Raw genomic sequence first — 22,589 nt, forward strand, 5'->3', positions numbered from 1 at the left:
GACCCGAAAAATGATACAAAACACAAAATGTGGCTGTGTTTAAGGTTTCAGAAGTTGTAGAAAACTTTTCAAATCAAGAATCAAAGTGATCAACAAGAACTCTAGAACAGGGAATGAATTTAAGAGCTTACCTTGAAATGTTCTGTTATCAGACTGAACAATTTGGTTGTGCTCCCTGCATCACAAGCAGTGTTTGACATTATTATTTCTAGTGGTGTTAAATCTTGAGTTTAGTAATAACCTGAACAAAAAAAATTACATAATCATCTGAATGTGTACATTTTTTCATGCACTCACATTTTCAAGATGCACATTTCATTTTTATTTTTAGTACTGTCTATTACAGAAGTATTTCTGTAGCTGCCAGGTGCAATACGTACTTACGTGTGTTAAGGCCAGGATAAGCTTTAAAAGTACTAATGGTCAAAAAAAAAAAAAAAAGACATTATACAACACATTGATAGCCGTTTATATTCTGAGTTACATCTACTTAGTCTCCTAATTAAATTTATGTTTTACTTCTTGACTACTGTAAAGATGCTACAAGCCACATTATTTTCCAGCATGGCGTATCAACAACAAAACCATTTAACTAAGATGTTTTACTAACACTGCTGTTGCATAAATCAGTTTACTCTCACAATTAATGTTGAGTATGCAGTGCTGGTAGGCAGAACACCTGCCTGTAGACTTGAGTAAATTTCATTTTGAACTAACTGAGAAGGAGTATTTGTGCAACCATACAAAGCTGACCCTGCAGTTATTCTACTCCTGCCCAGCTCCCCCCCCTCCCCCCCATTTACACAGCCCTGCTCTCAAGAGTTGTTTTGTTTTGCCTGATGAAAATATTTGCAAGTTCTACTACCACCTATTGTCCAATGCTCCTCAAAGCCAGGCATCTCACTCCCACATAGTCCAAACACTATTTTTCTGCAGAAAGGCTATTTTTCTTTTGCAAAATATTATTTCCTCTTTATCTAAAATCTGAGACACATGAAATAGCAGTCCCTTCAACGCTGCACGTTTTCTAGAACTTGTTCCTTTAACTTTTGTGAAATTTCTTCTATAAATTAAAAAATTAATTTCCCATTGGTCATAAGCTTTTTTAAGACAGACAAACAAAATAATTAGCCTGTAAGGGATACTGCAATTAAGTATGCAACAATACCTTGGCATAAGTTGTATTGTCTGCAAATTGTGACAATATGACCTCAGGATTTTTTAAGTCAATACTGGCCATTCCTACTTCACCTCTGGCAAGGCCTCTTCCTTCTACTACAGCTACAATAACTGATGCAACGGTATGAGCAGAGACTGCAGATGAGGATGTAGCTGTAAAACATTCCATATATTCAGTTACAAGCCACCACTTTACATTAACAGAATTATACTTTGCCATTCCAAGTTAAATATGTGTTTATATTCCCACATCTGTGGAAAGCCCTTTCAGTTTACCAAACTTCATTAACAATTAAAAACTCCTTACTTGCCATACCATACAGACAAGGCACACCTTCCCAAGTATGAACATCATAACCTGACATTAGAAGACTTACTGAATGCATTTGAGACTGTCAGAACTAATCACATTTCTGTAGCAAGTGAAAACACCACTTCTGAGTCACCATCTCTGTACTAAACAAAAAAGATGTTTACTACACTCCTAAAGGCATGGCTATTATTAAACATTTGCCATTTTAAAATCAAGACAATGCACAGCTATTACCACTAGTTAAAATTGGATATATTAATTGCAGAGAGATACTGTAACATAATATTCTACTAAAAGCACAACTTGGATCAAGGTGGCTTAGATCTCACCAAGCTAGGGGAAACAAATGTCTTTTTCATATACATATATATTTAATCTGATTTTACACTAAACTTATTAAACTATTCTAAAATGCATACATATAAAGTATGCTTGAGAACCAATAATTTGATTTTCATTTTCATGTTTTTTTAAGAAACATCTTAGCATCTTAAAATTGCTTCAAATTAAATTTTCCCAAATATCACAAACTCAACTAATCTCATCTCCTTCTTCAAATATCCACCCATGATTCCAAGACACGCCTTACAAAAATAAATGTAAAAATTAAGATTAAAGCTCCTTAACACCTAATGTCTTCCTTTCTGAAGACCCTAAACCTCACTGTATTTTCTTATCTAGTCTTCTTTCTTTTCCCACGTAGATAAAACGCCCAACCCAGCTGCTCTAGCAATTTACCCAACATAACATAGCAAATCTACCTTGGGATGGTACTGCAGACCTACAATAAACCTGATGTTTATACCTGAACTGAACTCTATAGACCTATGATTCGTAATCTCACATTATTCAGATCAAAACAGCTAATTTCATAAATGGGGCTGTTCTGTGTTCAGCTATGGCTGACTGCAGTATAGTTGACTGGAGACGAATTTTGACACATTCCTTCATCTCACTCCTCCCATACCACTTCATACAGTACTGAACTTTAACAGCACCAAGTCAAAAACAACTGTCTCCTAGTGCTACTGTTTTGGGTGTTTAAAACCTAAGCTGTGAGCCAATAAGAAGCATAGTCTCAGAGATGAGGCATCCTCTGCAATCAGAACTGGCGGGGATAAGATGATGGACAAAATGAGCTGACCCTCCCGCTTCTCCCCAGCTTCCCTCTGGGTGCCTGCCATCACAGATTGTACAACAGTATGTCTTAACCAAGACTAATAAAGTCCACACATGCCAAATTATGCCTCACTACGTAAGAAGCACTGCTTTGAAGCACTAAATTACAGTACTTCCTAGACACAACATTTACCTAATGGGGTGATACCATTTTAATTCTGTGTACTGAACTTTTAATCTATGAAAGACCGAAAATATGTATATAGTGCTTCTTTTAGTATCTCAGCTAATTTTTGTTTCATCTTTGCAAAATGGTGTTACATTCTTCCAGATTCTGTTGGAGAAGCTACTAATGACATTTTGCTTGGAAATCTGTGACCCAAGATTGTCATACTGTGTTACTTAGATGAGGAAATGTGCAACCTGCTGAGCAATACTGAAGTTATGACCCCACTATGAAAAGCAATTGATACATACACTTTGGCATAATTTCTCAAACTGGAAAAACCTTCACAATCTCAGTCATCTTAACTTTCAGCTGAAAGCCAAACTAAACCTTACAATAGCTGAATTTAACAGATTCTTTACTTAACCTTCTTGAATTCACTTAAATACTCAGAAAAGACGTCATTATTAAATAACCATTAAGTCTAAAGTATCCAAAATAAGAAAAATACTTGCATATAAAAGGCATGCCCCATTTACACTTTCAAAAACATCTAAACTATATTAGGATTTGGTAGCATAGGCATATTTACTGATTTGAAACACCAATAAACTCTACCTGCTTCATAGTGATCATTTACATTCTTTTCCACCATTAACTTCCCTTGTTCTTCACTGAATTTGCTCTCAAGAAGCAACGGGATAAGAGCATTGTCAAAACAGGGAGATCCCACTGAAGGGGTGTAATACACCAAACCTGCCATTTTCTTCTGAGTAAACTCAATCTGTACCCCCAAAATCAAAACTAATTCTTACCAGAAATCAGGAAGGGCAAGATCAGAATTGGAGTTTATCTAAGAATTTAAGATTAAAAGGCTATTTGAACTGCAATTGGCTACCACCTGCACGAAATCTTTGATGCTGCACACACCCAAGCCTGAACTTTCATTTATTCTACCTGTGTTCTGTAAGCCACAATATGTCAGCAACAGCATTCCCATGAAGTTTCATCTGAGGCCTGCTGAAAATGTACTGTTATTCTGAATCTTCTAATCAGAACAACCCCTGGCCCATAACATCAGCTGATCCCAGTACTATCTCTTCTTTTCAAAGCAACTACAAGTTGAAGATAGTATAAGCATTTCAAATAAAGTATGATAATTACACAAATTTTATTTGGACGCTGGTTAGTTTTTCAGTTTGCCACACTACAAAAAAATACAGCAACCAACAAACTTTCTTCAAAATGTGATATCCTGGACACGTTGCCTTTACTACAGATCAATGAAAGACTGATCAAGGAATCTCACATACAATACAGCAAGCATAAACAAATGTACAGATGCACACACACAAACACAGAATCACATAATTGTTTAGGTTGGAAAGACCTTTAAGACCATCAAGACCAACTGTAAACCCAGCCCTGCCGAACCCACCACTAACCCATGTTCCTAAGCACCACAGCTATGCATCTTTTAAATACCTCCAGGGATGGTGACTCCACCACCTCCCCAGGCGGCCTGTTCCAGGGCTTGACAACCCCTTCCATGAAGAAAAGTTTCCTAATACCCAACCTAAACCTCCACTGGCCATTGCTTCTTGTCTATTGCTTGTTATTTGGAAGAAGAGACCAACCCCACCTCGCTACAACCTCCCTTCAGGTATAGACAGCAAGGTGGTCTCCCCTGAGCCTCCTTGGTGGCTAAACACCACACATGTAAAATCAGAGGAAACTGAAGACTTGGGTTTGTTTCACTGTTAAGTTGCATAAAGTCTAGAGAAACCTGTCCTATGGGTTTCAACATCATAGTTATTCTGATTCCCCAATTCCTGGAGTAGTCACAAAAGAAAACTGTGGATCACAACAGCTTTAGAAAAATTACAGAATTCATGTTAGTTGCATTTTGCAAAAACAACGATTCAGTAGCAAGTAGAAAGCTAATTTGTATTCCCTACCAGGAATAAGTAATTTTTAAAATAAATTTTAAAATAATTTAATTGCTTCAGAAAATTACCATTAAATAACTTCAAGAAACACTAAAGACTCAATTGATAATTAGTCAGAATGTGAAAGAACTAACTTTGAATCTCTTTACTTCTGCACTACCAGAGCACACAGTCACATAACATGGCACAAGGCATCATTACCCTGTAACACAACTTTATTCATAAGAAGCACTGCAAAATGTACACCTAATGAGCCACTGCATAGGTGTTGTTCTGAAAAAAGTGCTCTACACCTTTGAAGATGCCAACACAAAATGCATAAAACTTGTATCAAGAAACAAGCCCCTAATAATGATACATGATATACAAGCCCCTAAAAGAAACCTTGATTAGAAACGTGCATAAATTCGGCCTTTTCAGCTCAGTCACCACCAAAAGCAACATGTCCACAAAAATAATCCCACTTTGGACAATTAACAAAAGTCTGAATTCTAAGTACGTTGGTAACTTAAGCATGAATGCAAAGCAAACAACAAGAGGCTGCAATACCAAAACATCTAACCAGTATCTGAAGTAGTATTTTCCTCTATAGGTGCATCTTTCATTGGCAGGCATCCTCTGTCATACAGCGCATGTTATGTTTTGTGCTTTGAATATTTCATTATCTACTGTATCACATTTAAAAATAAAGTATGTTTAATAAAATAATGTAGAAATATAAGTAGGACTACTTCCTCTAAAAGCTGTTAATTTACCTGAATATCCTATAAGAGGAGTACGGTTTTCTGCAAACAGGTCTACTACAAGAGAGGTGGTGTTCTTCCTATACATGTGCTATTCAGGCCTTGCAGAGAAGAACCTGTGAGATTCAATGTGCTAGCATTTTCTACACAGGAACTTTTGTCCCCGAAATATGAATCTGGTGGGGGAGGAAGAAAAAAAATTAACTTTTGAAAGCAGACACATTAATTTTTTTATTCAGAAAGCAATATATAACTATACAGCTTAGAAGACTTTTTTTTCATACCACAGAGATATCCAAGCAATAACCTTTACTGTCATTCCACAAAAGCTCTCCAAAAAGTAAAACAAAAGTCAGTCTGTTTTCAAAACAAGTTTTTATCTATATGGTTATCTTCAACAATGGCATTACTTGCAGCACCAACAAAAATCTTTGTTTACGTTGCCGGAGTGAAATAATACAACAGAAGTAACTTTACAATGCATAACTTCATGTCCTAATGAATTCCAGATTTATGAAAGAATGCTCTACTTCAGCTCTACCTCGCATTTGCCCATCAGTTGTAAAATGTGTATCTGGAACTGCACATGTTTATGAAAAATTTGTTTTAAAGCTCAGCATTTTTTTCAGAAAAAGGACATAAAGAAAGCAAAGAACCATGCTCAAAAACACCTCTGCTGAGAATGATCTCCCCTTTGAATTTACAGGGTTCACTCTCAGAAATCATAAAATAATCTAGGACATGTTTGTTACCTACAGTATCTTAAGATTTACCTACATTTTTAAGTCCTGTGAATCTTTTTTTCCTCGTATCAGATCACTATTTAGTTTCAATAAATTATTTGAAGTATTTTACTTATTTCAGTACCCTTGAGATAACTAAAAACAACATCACATCCTTAATCTATCTTGGGTAACTGCTTTCAAGATCAAAAAATGATTAAAATATAAGGAGTTTTTCCACTTAAAACTTACAAAATTCAAGTATTAAAGAGACACACAAACACAAATGTTTTTGTCCCTTCTGTTACATTAAAAATAGATCTACAAGATAAATACTTCAGTACTGTTCTCAGATGACCCCTTGACTGCATGACATTTCTCATGGTTGGTACAAAAATATTCACAGTATTGTTTTGGTGAGGTAGGTTGGTTGATTTTTTGGGGTGTGTGTGTGATTTTTGAAAATCTTATGAAACTGTGACAGCTGAAAAAAAGCGTTATTAGTTCAGATCGTTAAATATTTTTTTTAAAAAGAGTGCACAATTCAGCACTGCAAATACATACCGATTATTTTAAAAATAGCATTCACTTAGATTTTGGCGTAAGTTCTCTCAGAGGTTTTGGGGAGAAGAGACTCGCTGTTAACATGGGGAAAAAACCCACACTTTGAAAGACCAAGATGAACCAAACACCTACAGATATTTATTAAAACCAACGTTATAACACATAAGTTGTGCCCTGCTCAATCCGCATTCTAGGTTTTTGTAGGGTTTTGTTTGTTGCTTGGGTTTCTCCTAGGATTCACGACCGATCACAACCGCATTACCTCTTCACATTTTATGCATACTAGAGACGTGTGTACTTCAGAATGCACGTCAGCAAGCGTTAAAATTATTTCCAATTCTTTCTATAGCTTTTCCACCGAAAAAAAACCACCAAGCTGAGCTACGTTTTCCCGCCTGCCAAGACACTGCCTCTGCCGGCAGGTTTCCAGCCTCCGGACGGGGCGAGGCGGAGGCTCGCCGTGCCGGGCTGCGAGGGGGGGGGGGGGTCGGGAGACGGGCTACGGGCCAAAGAATCCGAACCACATCAAACCCCCAAAACCAGCCAACCAAGAAACCAAGCCCTTAACAACGGAACGTGGTTCAGGTCCCCAGTAAAGCAAACGTCTCGCAATTCCAACCAGCTTATTGACCCCATCGGGGAACTCAGATACTGCTATCTAAAAAACTTACACTAAGAAAACAATAAAACTTTAAATTAGTGCAAGAAACGACCACCCTGGCTCTGTCGGGGTGAACGGAATAAAAAATAATAACAAAAAAGAGGTCGCCAAGACAAAGGGACGCTGCTCCCCCCTTCCCAGTACCGCCGGTGCGGGCTCTTTCGAGGTCCGTCCCAGACTAGGGGGCAGAGGGCAAGTAAAGGGATGAAGGCCCGGACAGAGACGGCAACGCGGCACCCCACCTCCTCTTCCCGGAGCCGGCGGCTTCACCCTGCCGCCGCTGGTGGCCCGGCTGGGAGCGAGGCCTTCCCCACTGGAGCCACTCGGCCTCGCCGCGCCGCTGGAAAAGGCGTCGGTGCTTCCCGGCGTCTGCAGCAGCCCCAGGGCGTAGCGGGTCGTCGGCTCCGCTCGCCCGCCCAGCCCCGACGTGGAAGAGCCAGAGGCCGTATGGGACTCTGAGGAGGTCGCCCACCCGCCCGCGCTCGCCTTACTGCTGTCTTTTAACATGGCCGCCTCGCCCAGACCAGCCACCGCACCGAGCCCCGCGGCGACCCACCCGCCCCTCAAAATGGCGGCGGCCGGAGCCCACCGCAAACGCGTGCGCAGACGCCTTGCACGCGCACAGAGAGGGCGCGCGGGCCGGGGCGGGGCGCGGGTTCCTGGCTAAAGGGCCACGCCGCCGCGCCTGAAGCCGGTGCCACGGGCAGCGCAGCTGCTGGGCAGGCAGCGAGGCCCAGGCAGCAGCAGGGGAGGCTCTTCTAAAGGGTAACGCGCTTACACAGCTTGGCCCTACACCCGTTCTTTGACTTTCAGAGACTTTCCACAGGGGCAGCACACCCTTCCCCCTGCGCAAGAGATCCCAGTAAAAAACACCGCTTGTTTACATCTAGAATGGTCTTAAATATCTGGCCTTCTATGGCACTTTTGAACGCTGGAACACTGCTTTGCATGTCAGCATATAACGTAACATGTTAACTGCTTCAATTATCATTTTGACTAGTCAAATTTTGCCTCAGGAATGTAACACACCTGCATTAAAATACACTTCAGGCTGAAGCCAGGCCACAACTGATGGCTCCCAGCTCCAGAGAACTGCTCAGCTACAGGCCCCCAGCCGCCCCTGTGGCCCTCCAGCTGAGTGGCCCCAGTCAAATGTGAACCCCAATTCTGAACCTCTCGCCCCACCGCAGCACAAAGGACTCAGTCTGGCAGCTGCTTGGCCCTTACTGCCACCACCCTGAATGGCGAGTCCCACGTCGGACCTTCCACAAGCCTTCCAACTCCTGAAGCTGGTCTTGGACCTTCTCTTCTCTGACCGAGATCCAAGTTCGTGGCAAGAAAAGCAGAAACAAAAGGGACATCCGTCTTCCACCACCCCTTCTTTCCTAACAGCCACAAACGGCAAGGCTGAGTTCACCTAACCAAGCTGTCTCACAAAGCTGAAAGGGAGCTCCTTGGAATAAAGCACATGCCTCTGGACTTGACCGTTTTCTCAGAAGGCAACATAATAGCTGCCCATTCACACCACATGCACACACAGATTTTCATTTAGTAAACGTACTACCGACACACAATTTTATGTATCCAAATTACTCATTATCCTTCCACAAATTCTCATACGGTGTCTTGCCAATTATTGTTGGATGTCAGCTATGCTATAGCACTTAAGATGAAGTGCCAAGATAATGTCAGGAACTTTCCATACAAGATTTCCATGGGAAAAAAAAAAGTTATTGAAGTACAAATTTCTGAAAGCCTTTATTAAAAGACCTATAACCCAAGACTCAGAACAGTAAATTAATTACTGCTAAGCTTCTAACTACATGGGGGGCGGGGGGGGTGGGGCGGAGGAATCTTCAGTACTTTTAACAAAAGAAGAGGTAGACAGTAACACCACCAAAATGACAGGAGTCTGAACATAAACACACTGGGCAGCTGATTTTTTTTCACAGTACATCTAATAAAAATGTTATTTTGTTTGCGTAAGAACAATTGTGATGACTCTCCTACAAATAAAATGTGTTAAAAAAACGATGTAAAGAATATTCTTCCATTCTTAGGAAGTTTTTGGTTTGTGCACATACTCACCCTTTTTTTAACCTATCATCTTTTAAGATCTTTACAAATCACAGCTGATTTTAGGAAATGAAGTAACCAGACCTTCCCCAGAAAAACTCTGATAGTATTAACGGTTTTCAACCTACAGTGAAATGTTCTACACTGTCATATAGCATCACCCACACGTTAATTCCCAGGGTGTCTCAAGCCTATACTAGATTAGAAATTCTGAAGAGGATTCTATTTTGTCTACACAACATGGAAAAAATGGCAAATTCCTATGTACTGAACAGTGCTTCCTTAGATCAAAAGAAGTGGCACTTGCACAGGTTACCTGGAACAAGAAAAATTTTAAAATTTTCTGTTAAACACTGCAGTCAGATAAAACCTGATCCGTGCTTCTCATTCCCTCACACTCAACACAAAACCTACTTGAACTTTCTTCCAAAGCCTGAAAAGAAATAATTCCAGACTTTGACCAAAGAATTCATCAGGCAACTGGACAGCTAAATCTAATTATGCTCTAGCAGGGTTTTTTACCTTATCTAAAAGCCCATAGAGAAGGCTTTAAAAATTCATTAGAATTACTTGAGCATTCATTTTCTCTGAAATCTTCTACAGATTAAGGTCTACCAAAAAGTTACTTTGTGCCGTTCCAGCTAACTCTACTAACACAAATAGGCTGGATAAAACTAACCAGGTGGCCTTTAGAGCTGTGTTTAAAACTTTAGACCTTCCTTAAGTACAGAGATTATCAAAGACTTCCTCCTCTTCACAATTACATTTTACCGCACATTTCAACTGAAATACCATTCAGTCTCAGCCAGGGTGTGTGGAATGTACATTAAGAGGCAATTTTAGGGCTTCTGTGAAAACAAAGAGGACTTCATCCTTCAGAGAACAAGTATTTTCCAGGGTTAGTTTTATTCTCAATTACACCATAATCAAGTTGGCAATTATCATCTTAGGAGCTATGAAAGCAGGATTTCAACCCAGCAATGAATTTAGGATCAGCTCTCAGTTACAAGTCTGTCCTATTAAGACCTTCTCTGGAATGCTTTATGTTTGCAAGTTTCACTAAACATACTTGAGATAGATTTTGCTGATACTTGAAAATGGAACCTAAGGGACTCATTAAAAAATGAAGACATTTATATACTTAATGGAACCATAATTTTTGCTTTCACCGGTACCAATTACTATCAGAAGAAAAAGCTTGTTTGACAGTATAGAAAACTGATGGCAAATGTCAACAGGATGAATTAAATGCACATGTGTATGGCATTAAGTGCATGGCTTAAGCAGGGTTTTGTTTGGCATTGGTTTGGGTTTTTTCCCCCCATATTCTTTTAAAGTGCTTTGTGTGACCCACCACCAAACATGCTTGTGTAAAGACATATGCTAGCATAGTTGGTATCACAGTAATACAAAAAACCAAGCATTCACACTATTGCTTTGACTTGAATTTTTCTACATCTCTTATATACAACTAAAGAACACGTTACACTCAGATAATTAGAACCAGCCTGTTCTGATAGTTTACAAAGTGAAAAAGCCCACAGTAAAGCTACTGCTTTACTTTCATAATGTAAACACATCTCAAAAGTATATGCTAAATTTCAGAGATGAGATTACTTAAATCAATAAAACCAAAGTAACTGGGCATATCAACCTTTTTTCTCTACAAGGCTTAGCTCACAAGCTCAGGCTGTATATTTATTCTTCGAAGGACATCTTCTGGCATACAAAAGACAGGATTGACGGCCTTAATCTGTTCTTCTCCTAATAAAGATAGTCCAGCAATTCCAAATAAGGTGTGAAACGGATCCACCTGGGAGAAGAAAGAAGTTTGTGTCTGTTTCCAAAAGCCAACCAGCTTTTCATTTGTATGGAATGAAGCTTTTGCTTGCTAGCAAGAGAACTGCAAATCTCCGTGGCTGGAGAAGGCACCACAACTGAACAAACTCCCATTCGTGCTGACATGTGTTGACAGGTAAGACAATTTCCACAGCGTGCATTTACAGTACTATGATTTACTGAGAGACGCTTGTCAATCAAAGCCAGAAAAGCATTAAGACTTTTAAGTGCTAGGCTTTTCTTGGAGAATTCTGAAAAGGGAAAAAAAGTCTTTCTGTGAGCTCTTAGAAATACAAAACCTTCCCATTTCAAGAACATCAAAACACTTTCCAAATGACAGACCAGAGTCAAGATTCGTCCCCCTTCCCCCAAGTGGGAATAGTGTATCAGCTTGCAAGGAAATAGAAAGCTACTGCAGTTTTTAATGCATTTGTGGAGAAAAAAGAAGACATGATCAGCTGCAACAAAAACAGCTAAGACTTCCCCTTGACAGCTGACAAATAAGCAAAGCGTTCTATAGGAATTGCACTGAGGTCTCATAACACTTTTAATTCTACCTGCCCATCACCCTTGAAAGATAGGAACTTTACTTGCAATTTTACCTGGACAATCTCAATTACTTCCACTTGAAACCAGAGAACAGACCAGCTAAACGATAACGCTCTCTCAATCAAGCAGAAAATCCATACCACCAGCCTCTTCACAATGTTATCACAAAAGCTTCTTCCTCCCTCATCTAGACAAATGCCAGTGAGAGGATTTTCAGTGGCTGGGCTGGCACAGGGCAGAAGTTAGTGTCTAAGGATTCTTAATAAAACTTAAGACTCATTCAGATCAGGCAAAACCACCGAGAGAGTTGAAGACTACTTAACCTGCACTGGACTCTAGCCTGCATATCATTTTAAAAACAAAACAAACCCCAGAACATCTCACACATCCCCCAAAAACCACCATCAAACACAGTATTTTAGTAGTGATCTTCCAAGTGTGAGAAATTAATTTGTGTGGTATGTGTTATGGGAACCAAACCAGAATTTTTAAGGAGCAACAACTGACTTCAGTGGCAGATACCACAGTGCAAGTGCAATATAAAACATGTGCTTCCTAAGTGAGTCTTCAAAGACAACTCTACCCTATTGTTTGCTTCAGAGTAAACTGCAGGCTCTGCAGAACACTTACCCTGGATCACAAGTGAAGTTACACTCAAATGATAAAACTTACTTTTTCAGTTGAAATGTTCAATTCAGTACATTTTATGTAGTAAAGGATTCCTTACCATATCTCCTGGTCTGTCAGCAAATCCTCCAGTCTCCTCATCCTGGCAAGCCAAAATAAAGCAGCGCAGTTTCTCTCTGTCAATCCAATGTAACCTGCCAATCATCTTCAAAGATGCTAGCACCCACCACGAGTAACATACATCAGGTAACTGCCAAGCAGAGAATATTATTATTTGATTTTGTTTTAAACACGACGCTGCAAATTTTATTGGTGATTCTGCAGATTACTAGGTGTGCTGTCATAATAGTGTTGCAGAGAAACACCAGAGTTGCAGAGTTTCTTTGGGGTTAAAGAGAAAAAAATTCCTGGATGCAGTCCCTTTTCAGAGGACTTCCTTTTTTTCCAGGAAGGAAAAGTCTCTTTTTCAACTCTCTTTCCTTCAAGAAACAAAACCACAAGAATGTGATTTTGAAACAGCTTTCACATTCTGCGAGAAAGGCTGAAAAACCACAGTGCCTTTTTCAGAAGTACAAAGAACTTCACCTCAACTAGTTTCATAAAAAAAGCTACAGTACTATGCACCAAAAACCAACTAAACAAAATGGTTGGTTGGTTATCTATTTGCCAGTGGAGATTATCATAGCTACACAATTTCCTAGTGTGATGCGAAACACTAAACACCCAGGATTTACATCCAGTACAACAGTAATTTTTGTACAAATCCTAGAGAAGAGATCATTCCCAATGTCAGAAAATACTCAAGCCCTGATTTAACAGGAACCTGGTTCAGGTGGTCAGCAAGACATAATTCAGCACATATACTTTCTTGAACGGAGGACTCAAACTAAGCACAGCTAAGGACTGCATAACAAGTGTTAGTCACAAACTGAAGAATCAAAATGAAGGCCTGACTTTGTAAAGTTTACTAAAAATTTCTCAGCATCATTAAATTTTCCAGAAGTACTTCAGCTTCAGAAAAAGTATCTATTGAAGTTTGAACAAACAAAAGAAACCACCTACTACCTTCTCTGGTCGTCCGTTGAGACCTCCAGAAGGTAACTGGCGTTCACAAAGCCACCAACCCAGCAAGTCAACATTTATTTGATGCAACTGGTCGGTTATAGCCAGAAATCCTGTGCAACAATAGATCTAAAATTACAGACATAAATATTTTGTGTATTTAAAAACTAAGTATAGTTTGGCAGACTAAATACAGAAAGACCTCAAAGCAGGAATATAGCCATGCAAACACAATACAAAATAAGCACACAATTCGACTTTTAGTTTCAGTGAGTTTTACTTCTCCATTAGAAAAGCATGTTATTGTTACACTTGGGTTTGTGCAAAAGTACCAGTCACGCATCGTAATTATAAACCAGTAAGATTTTACTAATATAAGACACTAGTGCAAGGTTTGGAAAAAGATCCTCAAAGATCAGGCAGAGCCATACAGTTTTATTTTAAAAACACACACTGGGGTTCGTTGGTCAAGCCTGGGATGCTCAAACTGATTTCTGCAGGCTGGATATGGCCTTCACAAAAATTTGCATCCAGCCCATGCTCTGTTCATGTGTGTGCGCCCCTCAGTCTAAGGCTCGTGGAGAGCCAACTGAAGACCAAATGAATTCTCTAGCAGAAACAGTTTAACCCTGATCATTAACTATCCTGGCAATCCCACATGCACCTAGTCACATCAGGCTTATTACCAGCATGCCATGTACTGTATGTGCATTGATTAACCTCTGTTTATTTTTTAGAGTGCAATGGTCACATTTCATGCAGTCACTAAGAAAGCAGCCAAGCACAAAGTGCAAGAACCAACAGTATCAACTGAAGGCTGCTCATAATTGCCTGTCCTAATAAAACACACCCCTATAAAGCCAACATCCCACACCCCGCACACCCCCCCCGTAAAAAAAAAAAGCCAACAAAAGCACACATCAACAAGGATGTGGCTATCTAAGAATAGTGCAAAATAAATGTGACACTCCCAGAAAACTTTTGAACTACTGTGCAGACAAGGAGTTGGCCTTTGCAGCATTTTAAGGAGCTTATGAACATGCACTACGTATCTAATCCTCCCAGGAAATGCCAGCTGCAAACACAGTGAGTTCAGCTCTGACTGCCTTGACAACTATAACATGGTCCAGCCATGTAGACCATACAGGCATGGTACTGTAGATAAGTGTACCTTATCTTAAAGAGTGTTTTATCAGATTTAAATTATTTTTCCCATTTTAAAAAAAGGGTATGGGGTGGGTGGGTGTTTTTTAAAAAACCCAACAAACAAACAAAACCCCCGCTGCTTTTTCTCAACAAAACACCTCTAATACTTTCATGTGTTGAGGTAGGTAAATCCTGGCTATGACGCTGCTCACCATAATTATGCAAAAAAACAGGTGATTTGCAACAACATTACAGTATCTTATTAAAGGTTGATACTGATTCATAAATTCAGGTTAAGTGCATGATCCCTTCTATGAAAAAAAAAAAAAATAGCAAAGGTAGTTTTTATGTAAGTTTTCTGCTGGAAAATGTCATTGAGATTTTCTTCCTTGAAAGATACCTTAATTTTCCAGTTATAACACTGCATTCTCTTCTCAACTAGATTTTACTGAGCATTTTTCAGAATTCACTGTTACTAGTAAAATACTCTTCAGTGCCTACAACAAAACATGATAAACATTCCCACGCCCGAGTTAGGCATCTCATCTTAAAATTGACTTTCCTCAAAAAATTAAACAAGCCTTGCATTAAGAAGGTTCACGTCTCATTTCTGAGTACATCACTGATAAATATCAAACTATACGTATACTGTTTTTACTGATAGCATGCAAACACTACACTAAACATCAGCTATTTATCAGTAAAATACTATACAATTGACCTTTATGTTTCATTATGATCTGTGGCAGAGTCAGTGATGGATCTTGTCCAACGTCTTCATTAACATTCATTCCAAATTCTCCAAAAATCCTCATACTATTCCAACACCACTATGTGAAGACTGAAATACTCCTAAAAGTTGTTCCCTTATGGTCTTTTTTTTGGTTTGTTTTCCTAGACCGTACCTTCCCAAGTCTCTACTCATCCTAGACTTATCTACCTATTTGCCCTTTTTTTAACTAAGATACTAGCATCAGGCATTTGGGAAACAATAAAGGTGGATCAATTGACGTCACTGATAGATGCTGTAAACACACTTATAGACAGTATGTGATGCTTGCTCATTTAAAACATTTCCATATAAAGAAAAACTCACCTGCCCTGCATGTGATTCGGAACCCGGTCTACAACCAAATCCTCCATCAAAGTTCATACAGGACAAAACGAATTCTACTGCTTTCCCCACATCAATAGCATCCAGTCTTCCCTGCAAGTCAGAAAAGCAACTAATGCACTTTATATTCCACCAACCCATCAACTACAGGAACTTCAGGAGTCACAGAGAAGATTCTGTACTTGTGAAGGTAATGATTTAGGGCTTACCAGAAGCGCAAGAGTTGCTGCAGCACAGAAGGAGAACCTTGTATCTATTTCTCCTAGAATGTGGGGGTAGGAAATAAAATAAAGAGTTTTAATTTTTTTTATTGTTAATTAAATCACCACTGAAAATATGGAACAAAACATTAAAATACTAGGTTTTACACAGAACAACTATCAGCCAAAAACTGCCCTGTACTCTTTCCTCTTCCAGCCCACGAATTATTTAATCAGTAATTTAGAAAGTGTACACTACAACAAGTGACCTGTTAAGTTTACTGCACGTAAAGCAACAACTCATTTCAAACTGGTGTACTGTCAGATATATAACCAAATCAACTAGTGGCAATTTACAAATAACTATAAATTTTAGAGTTCACCTGTAGCGCTCTACTAGATAATTCCAGAGCTGTGGACTCAAAAATACTCAGATACAGCACTTGACCTGCCTTAAATCTGGGCAGAAGTAGAAGCTATTTTTGTTTCAGAAGACTGACGAAAGTTGCAAGTTTTCTTTTGCATACTTATACCTGGAAGCTACACCTGTATCAGAAAGATTGCTCAGCAAGTCCATACCAATGTAGCTCTCCTAGCACAAACTCTGAGCAATTAATATTTGAAGTAAAAATTTAAAATTGAACCCAGCCACAAACATTCATTTTTTTGGTCAAACTGATCTAAGACACTTCTTCTTAAAATGCACAAGCTGAAACATAAAAAAACCCCATGCTGTTCTGAATCACACCAGCTATTGGACCCCTTCAGTTGTGCTGTAATGGCCTCTAAGAGGTAACAGTAAGCCATTGTGCATTCAGTATGTTTGTTTCAATACTTTAACAAGAAGGATCCAGCGAACTATGAACTATTTTAACACATAGCCTAACAGCTACCTTTACAAGTAGCATACATATACTGCCATAATCTTGATTGCTGAATTTTACCAAAACTATGAGCAATATGCAACAGATTTTATTAAAATGTAAGCATTCCATGGGGACAGATATTTATATTGACTAAATATTTATGCTGCAGCTTAAAAATACCATCTTTGTTCACAATTTACGTGCAGAAACAAAATCAGTGTTAACAGAAGTTCGTAAGTACAAAGCCAGCTTTTCTCATTCCCATATAGTGAAAAATTCTTTCGCAGCCAACACGGATAAAGACCGTAACTGCCTGCCATTGAATGGCAAGCATAAAACATTCCCTATGGAATAGCATATCTAGCATATCCAAGTACTGTCAAGTTACAAATGGTCAAAAGTCATCGTCTTTAAGATCTGGACAATTTATTTGTAATACAAGAAAGGAACTGAAGTTTTTAATATTTATGAAAGGAATGAAACACAACTCTGCCCTTCACAAAACCTCCTTTTTCAAAATTCAAAATAGAAGTGTTCACATACAATACATAAGCAAAAAGACCGTCCAAGAAGACTTCAGTTCATGGACTTACATTCAACCTAGTCACTAAATTTTAAAGATCTGAAAATTACCCCATTTGTCTCCAGCAAATGATCCATCTTCTTGTTGCAAGTTCTGTATATATTCAACAATTTTATTTACATCAACAACATGGAGACTATCATATAAGGTAAGAATCTGGAGAGGGTGGGAAAAAGACACAGTAACAGTCAAAGAGAGGCAAAAATTTTAAAATTTTTTAAAAATTGCTTTTTAAAATATCCTGGATTTATAAAAGACTTTAATTGACTGTGAATACTGTTTGGTAAGGTTTACTGAAATAAAATTTCATTCACTGCAGTTCATCTATCTCTATCTAAAAACTTTAAGAAATTCTCAAATGAAAACACAGGCAATTCAAGCTGACCACTTTCATGCTTTGCTCTTTCCAACTTCTATCTCTCTTTCAAACTCATAATGAGGTTTATTGTTTTATGTTAGCATTATGTAGAACACAGATTTGCATTACAGTTAATTTTGTAATGGAATAATGACATCCTAGACTTACAAATTTGCAGTTTGTGCACTGCTGCTACTTGGATATATGCAAGTGTAAGTTAAGCAGCTAGTTACTAACACCACTAACAGTCCAAGCCCATCAGCAATGATTGGTTTTGAGTTATAAGACTTTTTTTACATTCAATTTAAAAATAAAATTAACAGAACCAAACTTCAGTAATTTAAGAAGTATGAACAATATGATTACACACAAACTGTAGAGTCAATATATTTCTGGAAGAAAAATATAGGTCATAGTAGCGAACACAAAGGTTTCTGAGCTAGCATTGATTTGAACCAGTGAAATCTCTATGACACAATGTCATGTGAAAACAACACCATTTCTGAGCCCCAGCTGGCTTTGTGGGTTTACTCATAACTTGCATAATCTGTAAAGACAGTAATTAAGAATTTACTATAAACAGCACAACAGAAAGACCAGTTGAAACCAATCAATATTATAGTGCCAATTCTGAAAAATATCAACTTCTATGACTTTGCACACCTAGGGTTAGCTGGAATCTTTCAATTGTTAAGATAAAATGTAAGTCTTATGGAGATGCAAAAAAAAAATGTACAACTCCAACAGAAAATATATAATCATAGTGTGCTCCTTAAAAAGCAAATCTGAACAAACTACTATTAACTGTGATCAAAGGAAGATATGACATGACCCTTTAAATATTCTGGACACATACACAGAACTAAATGGTGGTTTTTCACTAAGAACGTGCACTCTCACTAAGAACGTGCACTCTCACTAAGAACGTGCACTCTCACTAAGAACGTGCACTCTCACTAAGAACGTGCACTCTCACTAAGAACGTGCACTCTCACTAAGAACGTGCACTCTCACTAAGAACGTGCACTCTCACTAAGAACGTGCACTCTCACTAAGAACGTGCACTCTCACTAAGAACGTGCACTCTCACTAAGAACGTGCACTCTCACTAAGAACGTGCACTCTCACTAAGAACGTGCACTCTCACTAAGAACGTGCACTCTCACTAAGAACGTGCACTCTCACTAAGAACGTGCACTCTCACTAAGAACGTGCACTCTCACTAAGAACATTATGGTTAAACACAAAACTTTACATCAGCACTTGCTAACACTTTTTAATTTGCATAAATCTAGAGCAGTTAACATGAAAACACTTGATGTTACTAGGAGATATTATCTAAGAACTACCATCTCTAATAAGTAAAAGTAAGCAACCTCACATCATAGCCTTTCTCCTTATACTGGATTGTGAAAGGACTGATTGGACAGTCTGGAAAAGCTCAAGCTTCACAACATAAATAAACTTTAGCTCCAGAATTACTGGTACGCTGAGAACCAGGAAGCTAAAGTAGTGATAAATGTCAACTTTAGAGCAGATAATACACAACAACACTCATCACCAACTCAAGAAACAGCATTTTCTGTCCTACCCAAGGGTTTCAAATCCAACACACTTTCTTCCTAAACTGGAAGCTATCTTATTTATTTAGCACCCTTTAAATATTTCTTCCAGAAGACTGGACTAGAGATACAGTATGCAAGCAATCAAGCAATTGTTCAGAAGTGTTTGAGACTTTTTGGTATTTTTTCCCATGATGGTTTGCAGGAGGGGGGAAGGGGGGGGGAAGAGAGGGGAGGGAGGAGACACATGAGAGTGAGAGATTAAATCTATATTGGAGATAATTACAGTGAAAAAATAAGACTGAGAATCACTTATTCTCAGGGGAAGCGTACTACCAAATAAAATGCTCAACAACTGGTATAATTTTAAAGTTTTACACTAAAAAAACGTATTTGAGGAACACAACAAGAACAAGTACCACAATTTTTCTTTTGTACAGTACTAAAGTGTAAACACTACACAATCATGCATGTTACATAAATTATATAAATACTACATAACTATCTATTAGTGCATTATATATATAAGAATCATAATATAGTATATATACATTAAAAAATAAATCCAAAACTTTATTCTGGTCATATGTATGTTTCACCTCAATGTACACTAAGAACTTATAAAATCCAAAATTATCTACAAAAAACTCCAGTAAAACCTGTGACTAAGAACTATTTCAAGACTGTCACAAAACTTACCAAGAATGCAGTCACCATTAATGATCATTAAAAGCACAACGTTCCTAATTCTGACAGTTTTTTAGGAAATTATACAGCTAAATCCTGAAGTTTTTCCCATTAGATCATTTTTTTTTAAAGTAACATACTGGAAGTTTTTGCCATTGGCATCCAACCACCCACGTTCATAAGGCTTCCATCATCAAAAAATTAAGTGTTTTTTCTAAAATTACCCTGTTACATTTACCTGGATGGCACTGAGGGTATACAGAAGATGAGATCATGACCTATGCTGGCACTTACTCCACCACATTCATGTTGACATGATCTGATGAATGACAGAATTTCTTCTTTGTTCATTCGGTGCAGCTGCCCCATGAGATCCATTGCTGTCAGCCCCCAGTACACACCACTCATCCTCAAATATTCCGACATACAGTATTCCTAAGTAGTGGATTATTTTAGTTCTTAATCAGATAAGCACATCATCAACAAAGAGCAATGAAAAAACATTTACAAACTGTAATGCACCAACCATCTTCCATCCCATTAACAACTTACTTCGTATCAGCCACTCATAAATATTCTGTACACACATGCATACGTACAGGCACACACAGGTATACAGCTACGTGTACTACGTTCCCTTCCTCCCGTTATTTCCTAGTTCAAAGCATCAAGCTCAATATCAAATTAAACCTGTACAAGTTAGGCACCGATTCACTTCGGCTCATCAGCTATCACCTTACCCAAACTACTGCTCAAATTACCACCCCAACTAGTCCCAAAAATACAAGTTAACATTTAATGAACGTTACAAGCGTCCAAACTCCTACAATCTAAAGTTGCACTGGGAAGTGAAATTTCATACCGAGTTCTTACACAGATCACGCCTCCTACAGAACCCATCAACATTATTTTCTACGTGCAGAACTTTTAAAGCACGAGAGCAATCGCAAGCAATAGCGCTCAGAGTCCTTTCGTGGACTGCAAAAGCAACCGCAACTCCTTCTGACGAGCAGTTACTGCTGCTTTCCACCCGGTGGAACCAGCACCCAGTTCTCGCAGGCTACACCCCGTGCCCCGCGGCTGCGCGGATGCAGCCACGCTCCCCTGCGTCCTAGGGATGAAGAAAGCACAAGCAGTTCATTTCTCAGGTCTTAGAGTAATTCTAGAGCTGAACTGATAATCTTGAAGCTTATACTCAGCTAATCACGCCGAAACTCATCACGGACCTCGGGAAACCGACTGCAGGGCGAGAAACAATTAGCGTGTGCGCGCACACCAGGCCCTTGGCTCCGAGCATGGAGGTGGCGGTTGCCATGACCGTTAACAAAAGCATAGCTGTACCGAAACAGATCGATACCTACGTAATCATCTTTCTTCGTTCCATACGAAGCGATATAGTCCGCGTGCTTCTCCGAAAGTAACGTGTTCGGGGCGTCAGGTTTTATTATAACATCCTTTTGCGACGTCCCCTGAAAAAGCACCGACACAACGCGAGCGGCACGGTCAGCCCGAGGGGTGCCGGCACCCGCAGCAGGGCCGCTCGGGGGCTGGGTCGCGCCTCCCGCCGGCGCGGCCCGGTCCCGCCACGCCCCGCCCGCGGCCCGAGACCCCCAACAACGCCACGACACCCCCCCCGGCTGGCCCGAAAGAGCCGGGGGGCAGGCGGAGGTCCCGGCGGACACAGGCCCCGCGGACGCGGCTGCCGCGCCACCATCACCAGGTGCGGGCGGCGGGAGCGCTCCCGGGGCCGCTCCGCAGCCGGCGTAGGGATGGCCGGCGTAGGGATGGCCGCCGCCGCCAGCCCGCGCCGCCCCCGACCCGCGGCGCAGCGCGGCGACCGGGAGCCTCTGCGCGGCGCCCCGAAGGCGGCGGCGCGTGCCTCCCCACCACGGACACCCGTACCCACCATGGCCGCCGCCCGCACCGGAAGGAGCGTCGCCCGGCGGCGCGGGGCGGGGCGGGCGCTGGGCCCGGCAGGGCCCCACTGCGGCTGCCTGGCCCCGCCTGGCCGCGTAGGCGTGCGGGGGGGCCGCGGAGCCGGCGAGGGGCGCAAGCAGCGCACGCGTGGCGGGCGCTGGTACCGGCTGTCCTGCACGCAGCGAGACCGACAGCGTTGGCTGTAGCTGCAGTTTCCTGCCGCTGTCACCGAAACCGGGAATCACACCTCGTCACACCACTGCAGCATTAAGAAGCGGGCGCGCCTTTATTGCAGCGCTGGGTGCTCGGGGGCATCTCCACAGATCAAGCACACCTGTGCAGATGTTACCGTTACATTTATATACAACAATTACAAGGTCGTAAAGTCCCAGTTACAATGATAGGTTAGCAATTTGCATATAATTGTAATATTTGCTGCGTAATCCTTTTCTGTTACTACACTTGTTCAGGGGAAGGGTCTTCACCTGGGCAAGGGTCGTCTTGACCTGTGGGCGTGATTTTTAGTATTATAATGAAGGTAGTTCACTTCAGGACACCTTAAGTTAGTTTTGTTGCCAAGTTGGACG

General features: G+C 40.2%; 1 protein-coding gene and 1 non-coding gene across 2 annotated transcripts; both read right to left on the minus strand.

Moving 5' to 3' along the window:
* Positions 1-10,379: 10,379 nt before the first annotated feature.
* LOC119155472 (geranylgeranyl transferase type-2 subunit beta-like) lies at positions 10,380-22,115 on the minus strand. Its single transcript, XM_037404217.1, is given in 10 exon segments — positions 10,380-11,305; positions 12,608-12,757; positions 13,573-13,698; positions 15,812-15,922; positions 16,039-16,091; positions 17,529-17,634; positions 20,324-20,355; positions 20,358-20,520; positions 21,447-21,554; positions 21,992-22,115. Coding segments are annotated over 10 exon segments (993 nt in total). The 5' UTR covers positions 21,995-22,115; the 3' UTR covers positions 10,380-11,164.
* Positions 21,231-21,312, minus strand: LOC119155877. Its single transcript, XR_005106885.1, has one exon. It is a non-coding gene; the product is annotated as a small nucleolar RNA SNORD45 (small nucleolar RNA).
* Positions 22,116-22,589: the final 474 nt, after the last annotated feature.

Source organism: Falco rusticolus, chromosome 11, assembly GCF_015220075.1.
Source record: "Falco rusticolus isolate bFalRus1 chromosome 11, bFalRus1.pri, whole genome shotgun sequence".
In the NCBI taxonomy this organism is placed as follows: domain Eukaryota; kingdom Metazoa; phylum Chordata; class Aves; order Falconiformes; family Falconidae; genus Falco; species Falco rusticolus.